The sequence below is a fragment of the Lepus europaeus genome, chromosome 12 (genome assembly GCF_033115175.1).
Source record: "Lepus europaeus isolate LE1 chromosome 12, mLepTim1.pri, whole genome shotgun sequence".
In the NCBI taxonomy this organism is placed as follows: domain Eukaryota; kingdom Metazoa; phylum Chordata; class Mammalia; order Lagomorpha; family Leporidae; genus Lepus; species Lepus europaeus.
Genome location: NC_084838.1, coordinates 73,670,697 through 73,692,250, shown reverse-complemented (window position 1 = coordinate 73,692,250; position 21,554 = coordinate 73,670,697). Strand labels below are relative to the sequence as shown.

Genomic DNA, 21,554 nt, shown 5'->3' with positions numbered 1-21,554 from the left:
ATATCGCCTGGCCACACCACTGAACAGTCAGGGTTGGAGCCCCTCCCACCGTCCTGTGATGGCACCAGGCAGGGGGCGGCTGGGGGAGCTGCACTGGGACTGGAGCTTTCTGACAACCATGCCCCCAAACTGCCTGACCCCAAACATGTCTTCTGGTAGCCCACGTAGACCCTGTACTTACTGCCCCCAACCTCAGGCTCCGGGGGTTTCTGCAGCTGAGGCCTGACCCCAGCACACAGCCCCCATCCTCTTGAAGGTGGGGGGAGCACAGGGGCCTCCCGGTGGGCAGCGCCCAGCGTGGGGCCCCCTCACGGCAGCAGCCTGCAGCCACAGGCTGTCCATCCGCGGCTCTGGGCCAACACGGCCAGGCAGTGGTGCCCGGGACACGGCTGGCTTGGCATTTAGGCCCAAGTTCCCGGCAAGCAGAGGTCGACCATTCAATCAGCTTTAATCAACTCACAGCCACACTGCATCTGCCTGAGCAGGCCCAGGGAGGGTCCCGTGCTGGGAGGATGGAGACCCAGGGGTCTGGGGCTCAGTGTCTGTCACCTGAGGCCCTGCTGCCATCCGAGAATGCCCACAGCTCCTTCACCCTAAGAAAGGGTGACGCATGTCACGCCTGGCCGGCCCACTCCCTGCCTGTGTGTCGGACGTGTGTCCTTTCCCCCCTAAGCCCTGCCCTGCACTCCTGCTTGGCTACCAGCCTCTCTGCATGCCTTTTTTTCTTTCACAGAAGTACAGCCACCAAGCCCACCCCACTGCCCCACCCTGGATCAGAAGGAGCACTGAGCACTCGAAGGCATTTCATTGGCCAGATGCTGTTGCTGGGACTCCTGGTTGCCTCACCCCACCCCAGTGGGTGTCTTTCAGCGTCCAGGGTACGTGGTCATAGACTGACCTGTGACAGCCGCCCCACATGACAGCGTCAGGAGGTAGGTGCTCGGGGCCAGGGATAGACGCAAGAAGCTCCCAGAAGCTGCCCCTCAGCATGCATGGAATCTTGCGCCTTGGACCGTAGGCTGCAGACGGTGAGAACCAAACACGGTCTTAGCCCCCGGTCCGTGTTTCACGGCGGCCCAGTGGACGGAGAGGCCAAGTGACCACCCCTTCCTTTCTGCTCCTTCTTAGCCTGCAGCAGCTCCGGGGTTTAGGCAGGGGCAACCTTGCCCTGGGCACCAGCCAGGACGTGGCAGCGTCCGGGAGGAACAGGGAGGCCACGGCGCGGGGGGGGGGGGGGGGTGGGGTGGGCGGGGGGGCAGAAAGGGAGTGGGGAGTCCATGGTTCTGACACCAGGCACACGAAGGGACACTTTCCCTGCTCTGCTGAACAGGGGTGCAGGCCGGACTGACAGCCACAAGGGCCCACGGGCAGTGGAAAAGCAAAGGGTATGGGGAGGTGGAGGGCAAGCTGCTGGGTGGGTTTGCTCACCTGGAGGGCGCAGCTGCCATCCCCTGCGGCTGCTCGGGACCTGGGCTTCCTGCGTCTTGCCTGGATCTCTACCCAGGGAGATGCAAGTTCTCTTGGCCTCCCTCCACTTTGAATCACCCACAGCCCCTTGGTTCCCAGCGGTGCACACCGGAGGTGGTCAAGGACAGTGGGTTTCGCTCCTCGCCCTGACGCAGTGGAGGCCCAGGCCCTACCTGGGGACCTGTGCACCAGGTACCCGCATCTCTGCAGAGGGCATGCCTGCGGGCAGCGGGTACCTGGTGGCCCTGAAACCCCGGGTGCCTGACGAGAAGCATGGAGGAACAGCGGGGTCCAGAGACCCAGGTCACGGGGACAGTGCTGGAGGTGCGGCTGGGACACCGCAGCTGTCCCCCAGTGCGGCCCGCCTGCAGGTAGGGTGGAGGGATATTGTCCTATGTGTGAGGCGGCTGCAGGGAAGGGAACAGAGTGGGAAGGGGTCGGTGCAGCCGCAGGGACAGTGAGGAGGGTGACTGGCTGGGGCTCTACCCGGCAGGGTCCTGTGCGGTTACCTGCGCGCTCCCCACGGGGTCTCCAAGTCCTGGGCTTTGCTTGGACACTTGCGCCCTGGACTCCCCGAAGGCCAGAGCTTGTGTGCAGGGCGGAGGTAGTGGAGACTCCAGACTGTTCCCGCCTGCAAAGCGCCCAGCTCGGCCGCGAGGATCCGGATGCGGGGGCCACAGCAGCCTCCCAGCGCTCCTGGGAGCGGGTTTCGGGGCGTGGCCCGGGTCGGCGGCGGAGGGGCGCCCCTGATGGCGGGAGGGGCGGACCCCGCGAACTCATAAGAACCCAAGCAGCGACCCCGCAGTGCGATTGGGCCAGAGTCAGCAGAGGCTTCGCGGAGCTCAGCGCCTCCAGCACCGCTGTCCGGCGGGTAGGTAAAGCCGGGCGCGCCCCCTCGGAGGTCTCCGTGCCTCGCCGCCCCCTCGCAGACGCAGACCCCGGGCTGAGGCTGAGGCGCCCTGGGTGGAGGCTGCAGCCCTCGGAGGCGCAGTCTCCAAAAGTTGTCTGGAGTCATGGTGGGCGGGGCCAACCGAAGCCGAAGTAGGCGCTTGAGCGAGAGTGCAGCGCTGGCCCTTGTCCGCCGCCGCTGTCAGCCTGGCCGCTCCTTGCTGGACCCGGCGCGGCTGGGGAGGCCCCAGATGCTGCTGGGATGGTTTTCCCTCCGAGGGGTTTCATGTCTGGTGTTGAGCAAGCGCAGGGCACGGTGGTGGGCTCAACACTACCAACTCTCCACGAGGAGGGTCCGTGGCAAAGGCCCGCACCGCCCTCTGTTCCTGATCAGGCGCCTGGGGCACATGGGGTGAGCGTTGGCGCGCCTTGGAGGGCCAAGCATTGGGGGAAACCTGGGGTTTGCAGCTCCTTTCTCCCCTGGATCCGGCAGACCGGCCCCACCCACTGCCTTATTTTGCAAGCCTGAGGAACTTGGAGTTGTCACTACGGTGGACAGGCAGGAGAGCTGTGAGATTACATTCACACCCCGAGGCTGAGGGAAGGGAACCATGTGAGCTGCTGCTTCCCATGGGGTGTGTGCCTGTGTGTGCACACCTGTGTACACATGTGCCTGTGTGTGCACACCTGTCTGGTGTGTGTGCACGTAGCAAGAACAGTGCTGGTGGAGACCAAAGCCGCTGTTCTGTAAATCCACCTGCTCTATTCCACACCCCCACACACTACGCTGCCCGGCTTCATGACAGTGACCTGGAAGCAGCTGACCTGCTCCGTTGGCCAGTGTAGGGGCCGGCCTGTGCCGCAGGTGAGCGCCTGCCACAGTGCTGCATCTGGTGCCCACAGGTGGGCCCCTGACGCTCTGGGCTATGGGGATATGATTGTAGGTACGGGTGTTCTTTGAAGAGAGCGTTGTAAAGGGTGTTTGTATAAACTCGCAATCAAGCCCGCTGGGTTTGGTTCTGTAATGTGGCTCTCATTCCTGAGTATGAAGAGCACCTGTGCCCGTGGTCCAGACTCGATACTGAGGCCCCTGGAGCACAAAGCCACACCCTGGAAGTGACATCTGCTGTCATTATTAGCAAACTCAAGGCCGTGCAAGCATCGCAGGGTATGGGGTGAGGGCACGGGGCTCCGTGGGCCGTCCCAGCCCCCATGAGAACTGGCCTCTCCAGCTGTCCTTGTACCTGACTCTGAGTCCCAGGAACGCTGTTTCTTCCCCACAGAGGAAGAAAGTGCCCAGGCCTCTGCTCCTGGCGCAGCACCGAGGGCCCGGCTGCTAAGGCTCTGCTTTCTGTGTGTTTCTTTCCCAGGTGGGCTGCTGACCCAGAGGGAAGAAGCGCGGAATCCTGGGATTGCAGGTCGGCCATGAGTAAGAGCAAGTGCTCCGTGGCACCTGTGTCAGCCATGGTGGCCCCAGCTAAGGAGCCCAAAGCCAGGGGCCTGCAGGGCGTGGAGCTCACGCTCCTCAAGGAGCGGAATGGGGTGCAGCTCACCAACTCCACCCTCATCGGCCCACCACACGTGGAGGCTCCGGAGTGCGAGACCTGGAGCAAGAAGATCGACTTTGTCCTTGCAGTCATCGGCTTCGCCGTGGACTTGGCCAACGTCTGGCAGTTTCCCTACCTGTGCTACAAAAACAGCGGAGGTGAGTGCCCCTGGATCCCAGGTGCGCGGCCTGGTGGGCGGAGAGGCCAAGTGACCACCCCTTCCTTTCTGTTCCTTCTTAGCCTGCAGCAGCTCCAGAGTTTAGGCAGGGGCAGCCTTGCCCTGGGTACCAGCAGGGAGGAACAGGGGCAGTGGCTGGGAGGAACTGGGAGGCCACGGGGGGTTGGGCACAGCGGGAGTGGGGAGTCCGTGGCTCTGATGCCAGGCACACGAAGGGACACTTTCCCTGCTCTGCTGAACAGGGGTGCAGGCCAGACTGACAGCCACAAGGGCCCACGGGCAGTGGAAAAGCAAAGGGTATGGGGAGGTGGAGGGCAAGCTGCTGGGTGGGTTTGCTCACCTGAAGTGCGCAGCTGCCATCCCCTGTGGCTGCTCGGGACCTGGGCTTCCTGCCTGGATTTCTACCCAGGGAGATGCAAGTTCCCTTGGCCTCCCTCCACTTTGCATCACACACTGCCTGTTCATTACCAGCAGTGCACACCAGAGGTGGTCAAGGACAGTGGGTTTCGCTCCTCGCCCTGACGCAGTGGAGGCCCAGGCCCTACCTGGGGGCCTGCGCACCACCAGGTACCCGCGTCTTTGTAGATGGCGTGCCTGCGGACAGTGGGTACCTGGTGGCCCTGAGACCCCGGGCGCCTGACCAGAGGCATGGAGGAACAGCGGGGTCCAGAGACCCGGGTCACGGCGATGGGGCTGGGGGTGCGGCTGGGACACCACAGCTGTCCCCCAGTGCGGCCCGCCTGCAGGTAGGGTGGAGGGATATTGTCCTATGTGTGAGGTGGCTGCAGGGAAGGGAACGCAGAGGATGGGGGTCGGTGCAGCCCCAGTCATGGGGACAGTGAGGAGGGTGACCTGCTGAGGCTCTGCCCAGCGGGGTGCCGCGCCTTTCCCTGCGCGCTCCCCACGGGGTCTCCAAGTTCTGGGCTTTGCTCAGACGCTTGCGCCCAGGAACCCCCGGAAGGGGTACAGCTGGGGTACAGCTCACCAACTCCACCCTCATAGACCCGCTGCACGTGGAGGCTGAAGAGCGCGAGACCTGGAGCAAGAAGTTCGACTTTCTCCTCTCGGTCATTGGCTTCGCTGTGGATTTGGCCAACATCTGGCGGTTTCCCTACCTATGCTACAAAAACGGAGGAGGTGAGTACGCCTGACCCCAGGTGCGTGGCGACGGTGCTGGGCGCCAGCGCAGCTGTCCCCGCATGGGGGTCCTGGTTCTGGGCCTGCATTATAGCCAGGTTGTGAGGCCAGGAAGCCGGGACACATGGGTGCAGGCAGAGGCGCCTCAGCTCTGCTGTTTCCAGAGCTGCTCCCACTTAGGAAGGAAAATTCTCAGAGAACGGTGGCCCCCGGGGCCCCAGTTTGCACGGGGCACAAGCTGCCCGGGACTGTGCCATAGCCCAGCCCCCACCCCTGCCAGAGCTCAGCCAGTCCTGCAGCTGTGGCTGCGTCGGAGCCGAAAGCTGAGGTGACAGGCAGTGTCCCCTGAAGAGCTCACGTCCCTCTGGAAGCCGGGTGACTCCAAGCTCATTTCCCACCTCACCTCTGTCCTCGCATCCCCCGCCCAGTTCCCGCAGTCACCCACGGGAACTCTGCAGAGAGTGGAGACTGGGGCCTCCGTGCCCAAAGACAGAGCTGAGGGGTCTCCATGCCTCGGCTCCCCACCCCAGAACAGAGGTGTGTCCAGTTAGGGGAATTCAGAGGCTGAACACAGAGGCCCCCAGCTGTGCCGGGGGAGGGGCAGGAATAAGAGGAGCAGGCCCCCGCCCCAGCCCCCTGCAGTGGCCACTGCTAGTGAACAGCTCCTGCCATGGGGGCTGCTCTGCAGGCTGAGTCCTGGGGAGTGGGGGCCAGGCTACCCCCATCTCAGGCCCCCAGGGGATAAGGAGGGAGGGCAGTCCCTGGGGCCAGGCCGAGGGGCGGGATGTCCATGCGTCCTCACTTGGGTCTCAGGAGAACCCTCCTTCCTGCTGGAGGGTGGCAGCTGGGCCCGAGGCCCTGTGGAGGAGAGGCGGCCCCTGAGTGCCGGGCGCTGCCTTGCCCGCAGGTGCCTTCCTGGTGCCCTACCTGCTGTTCATGGTGATCGCCGGGATGCCGCTGTTCTACATGGAGCTGGCCCTGGGGCAGTTCAACAGGGAAGGGGCTGCTGGCATCTGGAAGATCTGCCTCCTTCTGAAACGTAACCTGGCAGGGATGTGGCCCCCAATCCTCGGGCGCCGGCCGCGACCTCCCCACTCTGCTGTGTGTGCGTGTGCTATGCTGCTGCCCGGGGTCCTCCCTAGTGGCCTGCAGTGACCAGGACTGGGGCACATTGCCCCACCTCCAGGTGAGGCCATCCCGAGGCTCCCCTGTGGTGCTGGATGAGATAGCATACCCATCTGTCCGTCAGTCTGGGATCCGTCCGTCACCCACCCATCCATCACCTGTCCATCATCCATCCATCTGTGTGCCTTGTCTTTGTACCCATCCATCACCTGCCTGTCACTCATGTCTCTGTCATCATCCATGCATACGTTCTCTATCATCTGTCATCCACCATGTATACACAGCCTGTCCACCCAAATCAGCTGTCAGTCACTCGTTCATCTTACATATTATTCATTGAGCCCTCGAGGCCACTAAGGCCAGGCAGTGGCACTGGAGAGCCCAGGTGCCCGCCCAGCACTGACCCATTCCAGGTGTTCTCCCTCCATCCTCACGGGAGCCTGGGAGCGCCATGTGGCATCTCTGTTGGGGGCCCAGTCCCGGGTGTGTCAGGGCCCAAGCAAGCCACCTGGCAGGGAGCACAGTGGATTGGATCCCAGACCTCGGCACCCTGCCCCTGAGCCAACACCGCCCCCTGGAGGCAATGGCTCAGGAACCTGGGCAGGACCCACCCTGACAACAGGCACTCAATGAGATGACCCAGGGGCCCGCCTGGATCTCCCCTGAGCCCTGGACAGTCATTGCGGTGTCTGGAATAGAGTGCGTATCCAATGGTCTCCCCAGATGTGGTCAGTGCCAGTGCTGGGAGGGGCAAAGCTGCCCAGAGAAGGGTGTCCTGGTGCCAGGGGGGCTGGGTGCTGGCTCTGCTCACTGGCCTGCTGGGCAGGGCTGAGGTTCAGGCAGAGACCCGGGGGCCACATTGTGCTGGGGGAGGTCAGTGCTCGAGGACTCACCTGGATGCTGTGCCAGTCGCTCATCCCAGCACAGAGAGCTGTGGTCGTTAAAGGCACTGGGGTCTCTGGTCACCTGTGCCAGACCAGATGCGTCACCTTCTCCTTTGTATATGGCTCTGGCTCGGCCACATGACCTAGCTCGCTGTTGGAGACACGGATGCATTAGCTGTGTCCTCTCTAGCTCTGCCCGGGGGCCCCGACTCATTCTGGAAGTCGCTGCTGCGAGAGCTTTGACCAGGGCTGTGTCGGGGTGGCCAGTGGGGCTCAGAGCCTGCGGTGAGGAGTGGGTGGGGAGGGAAGTAGGAGAGGAATGGCCCCATGGTAGCCCCAGCCATGGTGACGCCTCCTACACGTGGCCCTGTGGCCCACTCTGGAGTCCTGAGTCTCGCCTGACTCGGCCCCATGCCCTGCCCCAGGATGTGGACTCAGACTGAATTCACCTCTCCAAGCAGGGACTGGCCTGGGGGACAGCAGGAGGGAGGGGGACACGGGGAGCCCGGCGCGCTGTCCAGCTGTCCCCAAGCCGGCAGGTGCCAATGGAGTCCTTGGGTGAACCAGGGGCATGACGATACTGCTCGGCCTGAGGGCCGTGGGCAGCCCGTCAGGGGCCTCAGCTCCAGTCCGAGACAGGTCTGTGCGGGGGCCGGCGTGGGGCTCCCAGGGCGGAATCTGGTCATAGCCGCCCAGGCTGCTCCACGCCGGTCAGTGAGCGGCCAGCAGAGCTAGATGAATCTGCCAGGAGGCTGCGTTCGCTCTGTGTCTCTGTGTGGAGGGGGCCACGATGATTCCTGGATGACGGTTTCCTGCCTGGGCTCTGCTGCCCTGGCTCTGTGTCCTCTGCGGGATGCTGATTTCCTGGGAGATTGTGAGTGAGGTGGGCGGGCCCTCGGCCTGGCAGCTGCGTCCCACACTGGGGTGCCTGCGTCCAATCCCAGCTCAGCTGCAGATGCCAGCTCCTTGTGGTGATGGCTGAGCATTTGGGCCCCTGCCACCCACGGGAAGACCTGATGGAGTTCCTGGCCCAGCATCTGGGGAGTGAGCCAGCAGGCGGGAGTGCTCTGTCTGTCCACAGCTCTTCCTTTCTCTGTCTCTGGTCTGAGTGCACACGCACATGTGCATACACACACACACACCCATGCATGCACACACACCCATGCACACCCATGCACACACACATTCACGCACATGCACACCTACGAATGCACAGTCCAGGCAGGCTCCAAGGACGCCCAGCAGGGGAGGAATTCTCTCCTGCCCTTCACTGGACCAAAAGGGCTGCTCCACTGGGGCTGCCCTGGGTGCTGCTGTGTGGACAGCAGAGGGGGCCGCTGAGCACACGGCTTAGCAGGACTTCCTTCCTAGGCAGTTTCATGGCCAAAGAGGATCTGCATGTTCTGTGTGCGCCATGGGCGCTCCACCGCCTGTCGCATTGCATGAAAAGCAGTTACGGTGTTTTGTAGTAGATGTTTGGAGTGGTCTGGGATGCTGTCCTTCCTACAAAGGTTACCGAAAGGCACACAGGACCAGCACAAAAAAAACAGGTCCGAGTGCCGCTCTGAGCTTCCTTGGAAGCAGACGAGGAGAAACATTTCGTTTTCACTAAAGTTTTCTTTAAATTTTGCGTAGTTGAGAGGCAGATCTTGCGTCTGCTCATTAACTCCCCAAATGCCTCCAACATCCGGAGCTGGGCCAGGCCAAAGCTGGAGCCCAGAACTCACTCCATCCAGGTCTTCTGCGTGGGTGGCCCTCACCTGCTGCCTCCCAGGGTGCAGGAAGCTGAGGTCAGGTGTAGATGGGACTTTCACCCAAGCACTCTCGAAGGGGTCGCCGGGGTCCCAAGTGGCATCTTCTCCCCTGCACCCAGTGCCACGTCCGTGAACGGTATCACAGGAAACAGAGGGGAGTTGGCTTCCTACACCCCGTGTTACAGCAGGTGTCGGGGAGCTCTGTGGAGCGCGCCCGTGCTGTGATGAGCAGAGACCATGTGTGGACAGGAAGCTGGACTGTGGGGCTGGGTCTCTGCTGGTGGTCCCAGGAGCTCCCATGGACAGTGCATGTCGGGTTCCAGAGCAGGTGTGGGCCACCGGGGCCAGCTGTGGCAGGCAAGTTCCACCCTGAGCAGGGGTGTGGCAGGTGCCACACCTTCGCTGACCTTGGCTGGGCTGGAACTTGGGTAACTGCTTCCTGCATGGCCCCTACCTGGATGGGCTCACCCCTGGTTCAGACGTCAGGCTGGAGAGTGGCCCTGGGCAGGCTGATGAACGGTGGCTTCCCTCCCTGAGAGTCCGACGTGTGAGGCCGGGATGGAGAGTTCAGTGGGTAGGGTCTGGGAGTAGAGGGGGCTTGGAAGGCTCTGCCCGCCCCCAGCCTGGCTCCCTTTGAACAGCCTGTTTCCAGTACTTGAGTGGCCTGAGGCACTGGGCTTGCGGCCCAGGACACACAGGTTTGTGCAGCCGAAGGCTCCTGCAGCCTGGGGCCACAGCCCTCCCCCCCCAACCCCCCCCGCCTCCAGCCTCCCGGCGTGAGCTTCTAGTGGCACTGCCTTGGTGTCCTGGACACACAGGGTCAGCTAGGCAGCAGGTGCAGCTCCACTGGCACCCCAGCTGGCCCCTCACACAGGACAGCACTGGGGCACTGCCTGGGCTCCAGCAGACTGTGCTGACTAGGAAGGGTTGGGTTGGGTTTTTGGCCACACCCCTCACCTGTCCAGGGCGGTCAGACCAGCACCAGTGTCCAGCACAAGACAGGAAGCAGGGTTTGTGAGAGTGGGTGTGGCTGAGGCAGGCACCAGGGGGCCTTAGTAAGCAGTGCCCTTCTGGGACGAGGACCAGGGCCCCTCTGGATAGCGACACAGCTTGCTCTCACCAGGCACCCTCGGGCCAGCGACTCGGACACAGCCTCAGCGGCCGGCTCCCTGTTAGTGCAGTCTGCTGGTTGACTTGAAGGCACAGAGGTTGGGCAGGGGGCCTGGTGGTCCCTGGGAGGGTGCCACCCGCCCCCCACCATGTCCAGCTGTGTGTGTGCACTTCCCTGGGAACCTCTAATGGCCTCCTCCCCCTCCCCCAGGTCTGGATAGATGTGGCCACCCAGGTGTGCTTCTCCCTGGGCGTGGGGTTTGGCATGCTGATCACCTTCTCCAGCTAAAATAAGTTCACCAACAACTGCTACAGGTAGGCCCTGAGCTCCGGCGCCACAGAGGGTGGGAGAACCAGGGGTGGACTCGAGGGCAGGGAAGCCGGGTGCCTGCAGAGCCGTTCAGCAATGAGCACCTTCAGTACCGCGCTATCTACTCGCCAGGGAGTGAGCACCTTCTGTACCGCACTGTCTACTCGCTAGGGAGGCATAGAGGCCTTCTGCCTGCTGCTTCCCGCCCCAGGTGCCCGACCCAGCCGGGGCTGAGCTGGGCTGAAGCCAGGAGCAGGAACCCCACCCGGCCTCCCACGTGGGTGGCAGGGGCCCAAGCACGTGAGCCAGGACTGCTGCTGCCAGGGAATGCTCTGGCAGGAAGCTGGAGGTGAAGCCAGAGCCAGGCCTTGACCGCAGGTGCTCTGATGTGGGACTAGTGGCTTCCACCCACCCAGGGCTCCTCAAACAGGACTCAAGTGGGGCAGCTGGCAGCAGTCACAGTGCTCGTGTTAAGGAAGGCGCAGACTCACGGGCTGTGTGTGTCACCTTCCGAGGGAACCTTCTAGACTGGACATGCAGCCACATGTGCCCAGCCCAGGACCCCTGGATGGGAACATGGAGCCCCTCCCCCAGGCCAGCCCCTCCTCCCACCCTGCTGCCTCTCCCTGGGTCAGGGTCTCTGCACTCCAGAGACCCGCCTCGGGGAACTTCCTGAAGCTCCCCTGCTCTGAGCTAGACCTGGCCAGCCGCCCAGGGCCCCAGACCTTCTAGAAACAGGAGCAGTGTTTAGCCTGAGGCCCTTTGATGTTGCAGTGGTTTGGGTTTGCTTTGACACCAGGGGGTAAAAATGTGGTGAAAACAGGGGCAGCAGTGCAGCAAGTGGCCAGAGAGACCACACCAGCTAGCAGAAGAACCGTGACAGGAGTAGCCTGCCCTAAAGGGTCAGGATGGAGCCTAGGGCCTCCTGGGGTGGGCGTGGGAGGGCACAGGGCTGCAGCAGGCACAGGAGCTAAGCACCGCCCACTGTGGCCTTCCCCGTCCCCACACTCCCTGCCGGGCACTGACCCATCACCCTGTGTCCGTCCCCACCTCCACAGTCCCTTACCCCAGGACAGAAGCCACCCTTACCTGCAGGCCTAGGGTGGGCTGACCACGCGAAGCCAGTGGGGCAAGCTCCAGGGCAGCCTGGGTCACCCTGACCATGCCATGTCGCCTGGCCTCACCACTGAACAGTCAGGGTTGGAGCCCCTCCCACCGTCCTGTGATGGCACGAGGCAGGGGGCGGCTGGGGGAGCTGCACTGGGACTGGAGCTTTCTGACAACCATGCCCCCAAACTGCCTGACCCCAAACACGGCTTCGGAGCTCACGCAGACCCTGTACTTACTGCCCCAACCTCAGGCTCCGGGGGTTTCTGCAGCTGAGGCCTGACCCCAGCACACAGCCCCCATCCTCTTGAAGGTGGGGGGAGCACAGGGGCCTCCCGGTGGGCGGTGCCCAGCGTGGGGCCCCCTCACGGCAGCAGCCTGCAGCCACAGGCTGTCCATCCGCGGCTCTGGGCCAACACGGCCAGGCAGTGGTGCCCAGGACACGGCTGGCTTGGTATTTAGGCCCAAGTTCCCGGCAAGCAGAGGTCGACCGTTCAATGAACTCACAGCCACGCTGCGTCTGCCTGAGCAGGCCCAGGGATGGTCCCGTGCTGGGAGGATGGAGATCCAGGGGTCTGGGGCTCAGTGTCTGTCACCTGAGGCCCTGCTGCCATCTGAGAATGCCCACGGCTCCTTCACCCTAAGAGAGGGGCCGGCAGAAGTCAGGGTAATAGCAGGTGGTCCCCTTTGGCTTGCCAGCTGCAGGAGCAGTGTGATGCGTGGTAAGCCTGGCCAGTGAACTCCCTGCCTGTGTGTCGCACGTGTGTCCCTTCCCCTTCAGCCCTGCCCTGCACTCCTGCTTGGCTCCCAGCCCTTCTGCACAACTTTGTTTTTTCACAGAAGTACAGCCACCAGCCCCCCCACTCCCCCCCCCCCCCCCGCCCCTGCGCCTCCCTGGATCAGAAGGAGAGATGAGCCACCCGCAGGCATTTCCCTTGGCTGCATGCTGTTGCTGTGGCTCCTGGTTGCCTCACTCCACCCCAGTGAGCGCTTTTCAGAGTCCAGGGCATGTGGTCGTAGACCAACCTGCGACAGCCGCCCCACATGACAGCGTTAGGAGGTAAGCGCTCAGGGCCACAGATAGATGCAAGAAGCTCCCAGAAGCTGCCCCTCAGCATGCATGGAATCTTGCACCTTGGACCATAGGCTGCAGACGGTCAGAACCAAATGTTGTCTTAGTCCCCGGTCCATGTTTCATGGTGGCCCGGTGGACGGAGAGGCCAAGTGACCATCCCCTCTTTTCTGCACCTTCTCAGCCTGCAGCAGCTCGGGGGTTTAGGCAGGGGCAGCCTTGCCCTGGGCACCAGCCGGGAGGAACAGGGACAGCGGCAGGGAGGAACAGGGAGGCCACGGGGTGGGCACAGCAGGAGTGGGGAGTCTGTGGCTCTGACGCCAGGCACACGAAGGGACACTTTCCCTGCTCTGCTGAACAAGGGTGCAGACCGGACTGACAGCCAAAACGGCCCACGGGCAGTGGAAAAGCAAAGGGTATGGGGAGGTGGAGGGCAAGCTGCTGGGTGGGTTTGCTCACCTGGAGTGCGCAACTGCCATCCCCGGCGGCTTCTCGGGACCTGGGCTTCCTGCGTCTTGCCTGGATCTCTACCCAGGGAGAAGCAAGTTCCCTTGGCCTCCCTCCACTTCGCATCACCCACAGCCCCTTGGTTCCCAGCGGTGCACACCGGAGGTGGTCAAGGACAGTGGAGCTCGCTCCTCGCCCTGACGCAGTGGAGGCCCAGGCCCTACCTGGGCACCACCAGGTACCCACGTCTCTGTAGATGGCGTGCCTGCGGACAGCGGGTACCTGGGGGCCCTGAGACCCCGGACGCCTGACCAGAAGCATGGAGGAACAGCGGGCTCCAGAGACCCAGGTAGTGGCGATGGGGCTGGGGGTGCGGCTGGGACACCACTGCTGTTCCCCAGCATGACCTGCCTGCAGTGGTAGAGTGCAGGGATATTATCCTATGTGTGAGGCGGCTGCAGGGAAGGGAACAGAGAGGGAATGGATCCCTGCAGCCGCAGCCGCGGGGACAGTGAGGAGGGTGACTTGCTGGGCTCTGCCCAGCGGGGTCCCGCGCCTTTCCCCACACGCTCCCCACTGGGTCTCCAAGTCCCAGGCTTTGCTGGGATGCTTGCGCTGTGAACTCCCCAAAGGCCAGAGCCTGTGTGCCAGGCGGTGTTGGTTGAGACCCCAGACTGTTCCCGCATGGAAAGCGCCCAGCTCCGCTGTGAGGATCCAGAAGCAGGGGCCACCACAGCCTCCCAGTGCTCCTTGGAGCTGGTTACAGGGTGTGGCCCAGGGCAGGGGGCTGAGGGGCGCCCCTGATGGGAGGGGCAGGCCCCACGACATCATAAGAGCCAAAGCTGGGACTGCCCAGTGTAGTTGGGCCAGAGCCAGCGGAGGCTTCGCGGAGCTCAGCGCCTCCAGCGTTGCTGTAGGGTAGGTAGGTAAAGCCGGTGCCCCCTCTGAGGTCTCCATGCCTCGCCGCCCCCTCGCAGACCCCTGGCTGAGGCTGAGGCGCCCAGGGTAGAGGCTGCAGCCCTCGGAGGCACAGTCTCTAAAAGTCATCCGGAGTTGGGGTGCGCGGGGCAACCGAAGCCGAGGTCAGCGCTTGAGCGAGAGTGCAGCGCTGGCCCTCCTCCACTGTCGCTGTCAGCAAGCCCAGCCAGAGCACCGGGCTCCGTGCGCCGTCCCAGCCCCCATGAGAACTGGCCTCTCCAGCTGTCCTGGGCCCTGGCTCTGAGAGCCAGGAACGCTGTTTCTTCCCCACAGAGGAAGAAAGTGCCCAGGCCTCTGCTCCTGGCACGGCACCGAGGGCCCGGCTGCTAAGGCTCTGCTTTCTGTGTGTTTCTTCCCAGGTGGGCTGCTGACCCAGAGGGAAGAAGCGCGGAATCCTGGGATTGCAGGTCGGCCATGAGTAAGAGCAAGTGCTCCGTGGCACCTGTGTCAGCCACGGTGGTCCCAGCTAAGGAGCCCAACGCCATGGGCCCTTGGAGCTTGGAGCTCACGCTCATCAAGGAGCGGAATGGGGTGCAGCTCACCAACTCCACCCTCATCGGCCCGCCACACGTGGAGGCTCCAGAGCGTGAGACCTGGAGTAAGAAGATTGACTTTATCCTCACGGTCTTCGGCTTCGCTCTGGACTTGGCCAACGTCTGGCGGTTTCCCTACCTATGCTACAAAAACGGAGGAGGTGAGTACGCCTGACCCCAGGTGTGCGGCGGTGGTGCTGGGCATGAGCGCAGCTGTCCCCGCGTGGGCGTCCTGGCTCTGGGCCTGCATTATAGCCAGATTGTGAGGCCAGGAAGCCGGGACACATGGGTGCAGGCAGAGGCGCCTCAGCTCTGCTGTTTCCAGAGCTGCTCCCACTTTGGAAGGAAAATTCTTAGAGAACGGTGGCCCCCGGGGCCCCAGTTTGCATGGGGCACAAGCTGCCCGGGACAGCGCCATAGCCCAGCCCCCACCCCTGCCAGAGCTCAGCCAGTCCTGCAGCTGTGGCTGCATCGGGGCCAAAAGCTGAGGTGACAGGCAGCGTCCCCTGAAGAGCTCACATCCCTCTGGAGGCCAGGTGACTCCAAGCTCATTTCCCAGCTCGCCTAGGTCCTCGCATCCCCCACCCGGTTCCCGCAGTCACCCACAGGAACTCTGCAGAGGGGCCTCAGCTCCATTCCGAGACGTGTCGGGGCGGGGGGCGGAGGGGGGCTCCCAGGGCGGAATCTGGTCATAGCCGCCCAGGCTGCTCCGTGCTGGTCAGTGAGCGGCCAGCAGAGCCAAGCGAAGCCGCCAGGTGGCCGGGCTCGCTCTATGTCTCTGTGTGGAGGGGGCCACGATGATTCCTGGATGACGGCTTCCTGCCTGGGCTCTGCTGCCCTGGCTGTGTCGTCTTCCGGATGCTGATTTCCTGGGAGATTGTGAGTGAGGTGGGCGGGCCCTCGGCCTGGCAGCTGTGTCCCACACTGGGGTGCCTGCGTCCAATCCCAGCTCCTCCATTGCAGATGCCAGCTCCTTGTGGTGATGGCTGAGCATTTGGGCCCCTGCCACCCACGAGAAGACCTGATGGAGTTCCTGGCCCAGCATCTGGGGAGTGAGCCAGCAGGTGGGAGTGCTCTGTCTGTCCACAGCTCCTCCATTCTCTGTCTGGTTTGAGTGCACACACACATGCCCACACACACACACCCATGCATGCACACACACCCATGCACGCACATGTACACACACACATACACACATGCACTCACATGCACTCCTACGCACGGACAGTCCAGGCAGGGACTCCAGAGACAGAGTCACCATGCTTGGTCGTTCCCGGCTGACTGCTGGCAGGCCCCCCACCACGCCGTGGCTGCCCCAGCGTCTTCTCCAAGGCGGGGCACCTGCACTCCTGGTCACCGTCTGACACAAACACCGTGCAGCACCCCCTCGCTCTCTCAGTGGAAAATGGCTTCTCCAAAGCTCGAAGAGCAAGAAGACATGTGACCCTTCCCACCCCCTCTCTCCCCTCCTGACCCTACTTGCCCCCACCCTCCCCACCTGACCCTGCTCGCCCCAACACTCCCCCACCCTACTCCACCTGACCCTGCCCACCCCCGCCCACCCCACCCTCCCCCACATGACCCTGACTACCCCCACCCTCCCACATCCTCCCCACCTGACCCTGCCCATCCCCACCATCCCTACCTGACCCTGTCCACCCCCACAGATGCCCAACCTCCCCCACCTTACTCTGTCCGCCCCCACCCTCCTTCACCTGACCCTGCCCATCCCTACCCTCCCCACTGGCCCTGCCCACCCCCACACTCCCCTACACTTCCCACCTGACCCTGCCCATTCCCAACCCCCACCTGACCCTGTCTACCCCTACGCTCCCCTACCTGACCATGCTCAATCTCACCCACTCCCACCTGTTCCCACCTGACCCTGCTCACCCCCACCCACACTCACCTGACCCTGCCTGCCCCTGCCCTCCTCCGCCTAACCCTTCCTGCCCCCACCCTTCTTCACCTGACCCTGCCCATTCCCACTCTCCCCACCTGACCCTGCCCACACCTACCCTTCCCCTCCCTCCCCACAATTTCCCACACTGCTCACCCCACCCTCCCCTACCTGACACTGCCCACCTCCACTCTCCCTCGCCCACCTCCAACTTCCCTCACCCAACTCTACCTGACCCTGCCCACTCCTTGTCTGAGCACCCCCTTGGCCATCCTGTGTCCACCCCTCCCAGAGGGGTGCACCTGCATCCCTCAGAGAAGTGCCCCGGGCCTGGCCAGTGTGTGCCATGAGTGTGCTATGTGGCGCTCTGCCCACTGCCCAGGGGTGACAATCCAGGCTCCTGAGTGTTCCCTGGCCATGTGATAGTGGCCGAAACCAGACCATGCCGGTGCCTCGCGTGCGGTGAGCTACAGGTCTCCTCGGCCCAGGGTGGGCAGCACTGGGCCACAACAGCAGGAGAAAGCCTGCCCGGAGGTGGCTGGGCGGGCTCAGGAGACGGTCCCCCAGGGAGGGCAGAGCTGACTCAGGCCACTTCTGGAAACTGGACCAGGGTGGAGGTGACCCCAGCAGGAGGCTGCGGGGGAAGCAGCAGTTTTCACCCAGAGTGACTGCAATCCAGGCACTGGGGCCTCCCGGGGAGTCTGACGTGCGAGGCTGGGTGGGGAGGTCATTGGGTAGGGTCTGGGAGCGGAGTGGGCTTGGAAAGCTCTGCAACCTGGGGACACACGTCCCCCCTTCCCGTGCCTCCAACCTCCTGGCGTGAGCTTCTGGTGGCAGTGCCTTGGTGTCCAGGACTCACAGGTTCAGCTGGGCGGCAGGTGCATCTCCACTGGCTCCCTAGCTAGCCCCTCTAACACGACAGAGAAGGACGTCCTGGTGCTGGGGGAGGCGGTGGCTGGATCTGCTCTCTGGCCTGCTGGGCAGGGCTGAGGTTCAGGCAGAGACCCGGGGGCCACATTGTGCTGGGGGAGGTCAGTGCTCAAGGACTCACCTGGACGCTGTGCCAGTCGCTCGTCCCAGCACAGAGAGCCGAGGTCGTTAAAGGCATTGGGGTCTCTGGTCACCTGTGCCAGACCAGATGCATCACCTTCTCCTTTGTATATGGCTCTGGCTGGGCCACATGACCTAGCTCTCTGTTGGAGAGACGAATGCATTAGCTGTGTCCTCTCCGGCTCTGCCCGGGGGCCCCAACTCATTCTGGAAGTTGCTGCTGCGAGAGCTTTGACCAGCGCTGTGGTCAGGGTGGCCACTGGGACTCAGAGCCTGCGGTGAGGAGCAGGTGGGGAGGGGGTAGGAGAGGAATGACCCCACGGTAGCCCCAGCCATGGCGACGCCTCCTACACGTGGCCCTACATGCACCCATGCATGCACACACACCCATGCACGCTCACTCACACATAGAAACACGCACACACATGCACGCACACGCACACACACACATTCACGCAAATTCATGCACATGCACCCATACGCACGCACAGTCCAGGCAGGCTCCAAGGACGCCCAGCAGGGGAAGAATTCTCTCCTGCCCTTCTCAGGACCAAAAGGGCTACTCCACTGGGGCCGCCCTGGGTGCTGCTGTGTGGATGGCAGAGGGGGCCGCCAAGCACACGGCTTAGTAGGACTTCCTTCCTAGGTAGTTTCATGGCCAAGACAAGCTACGTGTTCCGTGTGCACCGTGGGTGTGCCACTGCCTGTCGCATTGCATGAAAAGCAGTTACGGTTTTTTGTAGTAGATGTTTGGAGTGGTCTGGGATGCTCTCCTTCCTACAAAGGTTACCGAAAGGCACACAGGACCAGCTCAAAAAAAAACAGGTCTGCGTGCTTCTCTGAGCTTCCTGGGAAGCAGACGAGGAGAAACATTTCGTTTTTCACTAATGTTTTCTTTAAATTTTGCATAGTTGAGAGGCAGATCTTACATCTGCTCGTTAACTCCCCAAATGCCTCCAACATCCGGAGCTGGGCCAGGCCAAAGCTGGAGCCCAGAACTCACTCCATCCAGGTCTTCTGCGTGGGTGGCCATCACCTGCTGCCTCCCAGGGAGCGGGAAGCTTAAGTGAGGCGGAGATGGGACTTTCACCCAAGCACTCTCGCAGGGGACGCCGGGGTTCAAGTGGCATCTTCTCCCCTGCACCCAGTGCCACTCCCGTGCCCGGTATCACAGGGAACAGAGGGGAGTTGGCTTCCTGCACCCCATGTTTCAGCAGGTGTCGGGGAGCTCTGTGGGGCGCACCTGTGCTGTGATGAGCAGAGACCATGTGTGGACAGGAAGCTGGACTGTGGGGCTGGGTCTCTGCTGGTGGTCCCAGGAGCTCCCATGGACAGTGCATGTCGGGTTCCAGAGCAGGTGTGGGCGGCCAGGGCCAGCTGTGGCAGCGAGTTCCACCCTGAGCAGGGGTGTGGCAGGTGCCACACCTTCGCTGACCTTGGCTGGGCTGGTACTTGGGTGACTGCGTCCTGCATGGCCCCTACCTGGATGGGCTCACCCCTGGTTCAGACGTCAGGCTGGAGAGTGGCCCTGGGCAGGCTGATGAACGGTGGCTTCCCGTGAGCGATATCCCATGCACATCACTGTGATTTGCGGCCATGTCAGAGGACGCCGGCAGGGCTCCTGAGGGTCCAGGCTAGCAGCTTCTAAGGCCCTGGCTTCCAGCTCAGAGCCCAGGACTCCACAACTGAGACACTCGCCGCCACCCTGCTATGGAGCCCTCTCCTCACCAGGCACAGGGGAAGCATCAAGGGGAGGGCCTCAGCCCCACCTCAGAGCCACGGCGGCTCTGCTGGGGAGGAGGCAAAGCCTGACTCAGCTGTGGACACAGCACTGGGTCCAGGGGGACCAGGGCATAGCCCGCCCCTCCTCCCGGAGCCAGGTCCACGCCGGCGTCCCATCAGAACTCCCCTGAGCCCCCAAGAGGCTGAGCATACGCACACAAAGCTTTCCCACGGGCCATCGTGGTCAGCCTGAGGCTTCCCTGGAAACCCAGGGACTCCAGAAACAGAGTCACCATGCTGGGTGTTCCGGCTGACTGCTGGCAGGTCCCCCACTACGCCGTGGCTGCCCCTACACTCTGGTCCCTGTCTGACACAAACACCGTGCAGCACCCCCTCGCTCTCACGGTGGAAAATGGCTTCTCCAAAGCTCGAAGAGCAAGAAGACACATGACCCTTCCCACCCCCACTCTCCCACCTGCCCCTGCTCACCGCCACTCTCCCCCACCCTACCCCTCCTGATCCTGCCCGCCACCTGCCCACTCCACCCTACCACACATGATCCTGACTACCCCCAACCTCCCACATCCTCCCCACCTTACCCTGCCCACCTCCACCCTTCCCACCTGACCGTGCTCTCCCCGACCCTCCACTACATGACCCTGCCACCAAATTCTCCCACATCCTCCCCCACCTGACCCTGCCCATTCCCACCCTCCACACCTGACCCTGTCCACCCCTCCCCTCCCCTTCCTTACCCTGCTCAACCTCACCCACTCCCACCTGACCCCACCTGACCCTGCTCACCCCCACCTACACCCACCTTCCCCTGCCTGCACCTGCCCTCCCCCACCTAACCCTTCCCGCCCCCACCCTTCTTCACCTGATCCTGCCCATCCCCACTCTCCCCACCTGACCCTGCCCACCTCCACCTTCCCTTACCCTCCCCCACCCTGCCCCACCTGCCCTGCTAACGCCACCCTCCCCCACCTGACACTGCCCACCTCCACTCTCCCTTGCTACAGAGGGCCATGATGGCCCCAACGTCTCTGGGTGACACAGGTGCATGGGCAGTCTGGGGTGCCACTGGGCAGTCACAGTGGCTTTTTCTGGGTCTCGTGGTTTTGCCTGGGACCAGTCATCACTGACCACCTGGGTTAGGTCATCCTGGGGGGCCCACAACACCCCCAAGTGTCCCTGAGTCAGCTGACCTGACTTGGTGGAGCCTCCATTGCTGCATTGGCAGTGGTGACCTTGGCGTAGCTGGGTGACCCCGGTGCACAGGCGGTCCCTCAGAGGTGCCCTGCAGCCTCTGGGAAGGTGCAGGGGGCCCTTCCCCACCCCTCCCCTGAGCCGCCCCTCTTGCCCCAGGTGTGAGCTTCACGGTGATCCTGATCTCGCTGTACGTGGGCTTCTTCTACACCATCATCATCGCCTGGGCGCTGCACTACCTCTTCTCCTCCTTCACGGCCGAGCTGCTCTGGACCCACTGCAGCAACACCTGGAACAGCCCCAGCTGCTCTGACGTCCGACGTCCGCCACGGCAGCGTCGGCCACGACAACACCAGCCACAGCAGCGCTGGCCATGACACCAGCATCAAGCACACCTTTGGAACCAAGCCTGCCGCCAAGTACTTTGAGTAAGTTGGCCTGGGGGCCACGCCAGGTCTGTGGTCAGGCTCTGCCCAGCGGGGCCTGGTGCCATTCCCCGCGCTCTTCCCACGGGTTCTCCAAGTCCTGGGCTTTGCTCAGATGCTTGCGCCCTGGACTCCCCGAAGGCCAGAGCCTGTGTGCCAGGGGGATGTGTTGGAGACCCCAGACTGTTCCCGCCTGGAAAGCACCCAACTTGGCTGAGAGGATCCAGATGCAGGGGCCATAGCAGCCTCCCAGTGCTCCTGGTGCCTGGAGCGGGTTTTGGGGTGTGGCCCGGGGCGGGGGCCGAGGGGCGCCCCAGATGGCGGGAGGGGCAGACCCCGTGACCTCATAAGAGATCAAGCAGAGACTTTGCAGCAGGGTTGGGCCAGAGCCAGCGGAGGCTTCGCGGAGCTCAGCGCCTCCAGCATCGCTGTTGGGCGGGTAGGTAAAGCCGGGCGCCCCCTCAGAAGTCTCCATGCCTCGCCACCCCCTCGCAGACCGTGGACTGAGGCTGAGGAGCCCCAGGTGGAGGCTGCAGCCCTCAGAGGCGCAGTCTATGAAAGTCCTCGGGATTCAGGGTGCGCGGGGCTGCCCGAAGCCGAGGTCAGCGCCCGAGACCGAGTGCAGCACTGGCCCTGGTCCGCCCCCGCTGTCAGCAAGCCCAGCCAGAGCACCGGGCTCCGTGTGCCGTCCCAGCCCCCATGAGAACTGGC

The 21,554-nt window shown here is 63.3% G+C and overlaps 1 protein-coding gene across 1 annotated transcript; it reads left to right on the top strand.

Annotated features, from left to right (window-relative positions):
* The first annotated feature begins 3,780 nt into the window (after positions 1 to 3,780).
* On the top strand, positions 3,781 to 20,850 carry LOC133771028 (sodium-dependent dopamine transporter-like). Its single transcript, XM_062206770.1, has 5 exons — positions 3,781 to 3,935; positions 5,087 to 5,217; positions 6,125 to 6,256; positions 20,578 to 20,736; positions 20,768 to 20,850. The coding sequence occupies exons 1-5, from the start codon at positions 3,781 to 3,783 to the stop codon at positions 20,848 to 20,850; spliced, it is 660 nt and encodes a 219-aa protein (XP_062062754.1).
* Positions 20,851 to 21,554: the final 704 nt, after the last annotated feature.

What these genes read in the sequence shown, in the direction of transcription:
- LOC133771028 (XM_062206770.1), top strand. Translation starts at nt 3,781, where the DNA reads ATGAGTAAGAGCAAGTGCTCCGTGGCACCTGTGTCAGCCATGGTGGCC. An exon ending in ATGCTACAAAAACGGAGGAG is followed by an intron (nt 5,218 to 6,124) that starts GTGAGTACGCCT and finishes CCTTGCCCGCAG; the next exon opens with GTGCCTTCCTGGTGCCCTAC. An exon ending in CCCCAGCTGCTCTGACGTCC is followed by an intron (nt 20,737 to 20,767) that starts GACGTCCGCCAC and finishes TCGGCCACGACA; the next exon opens with ACACCAGCCACAGCAGCGCT.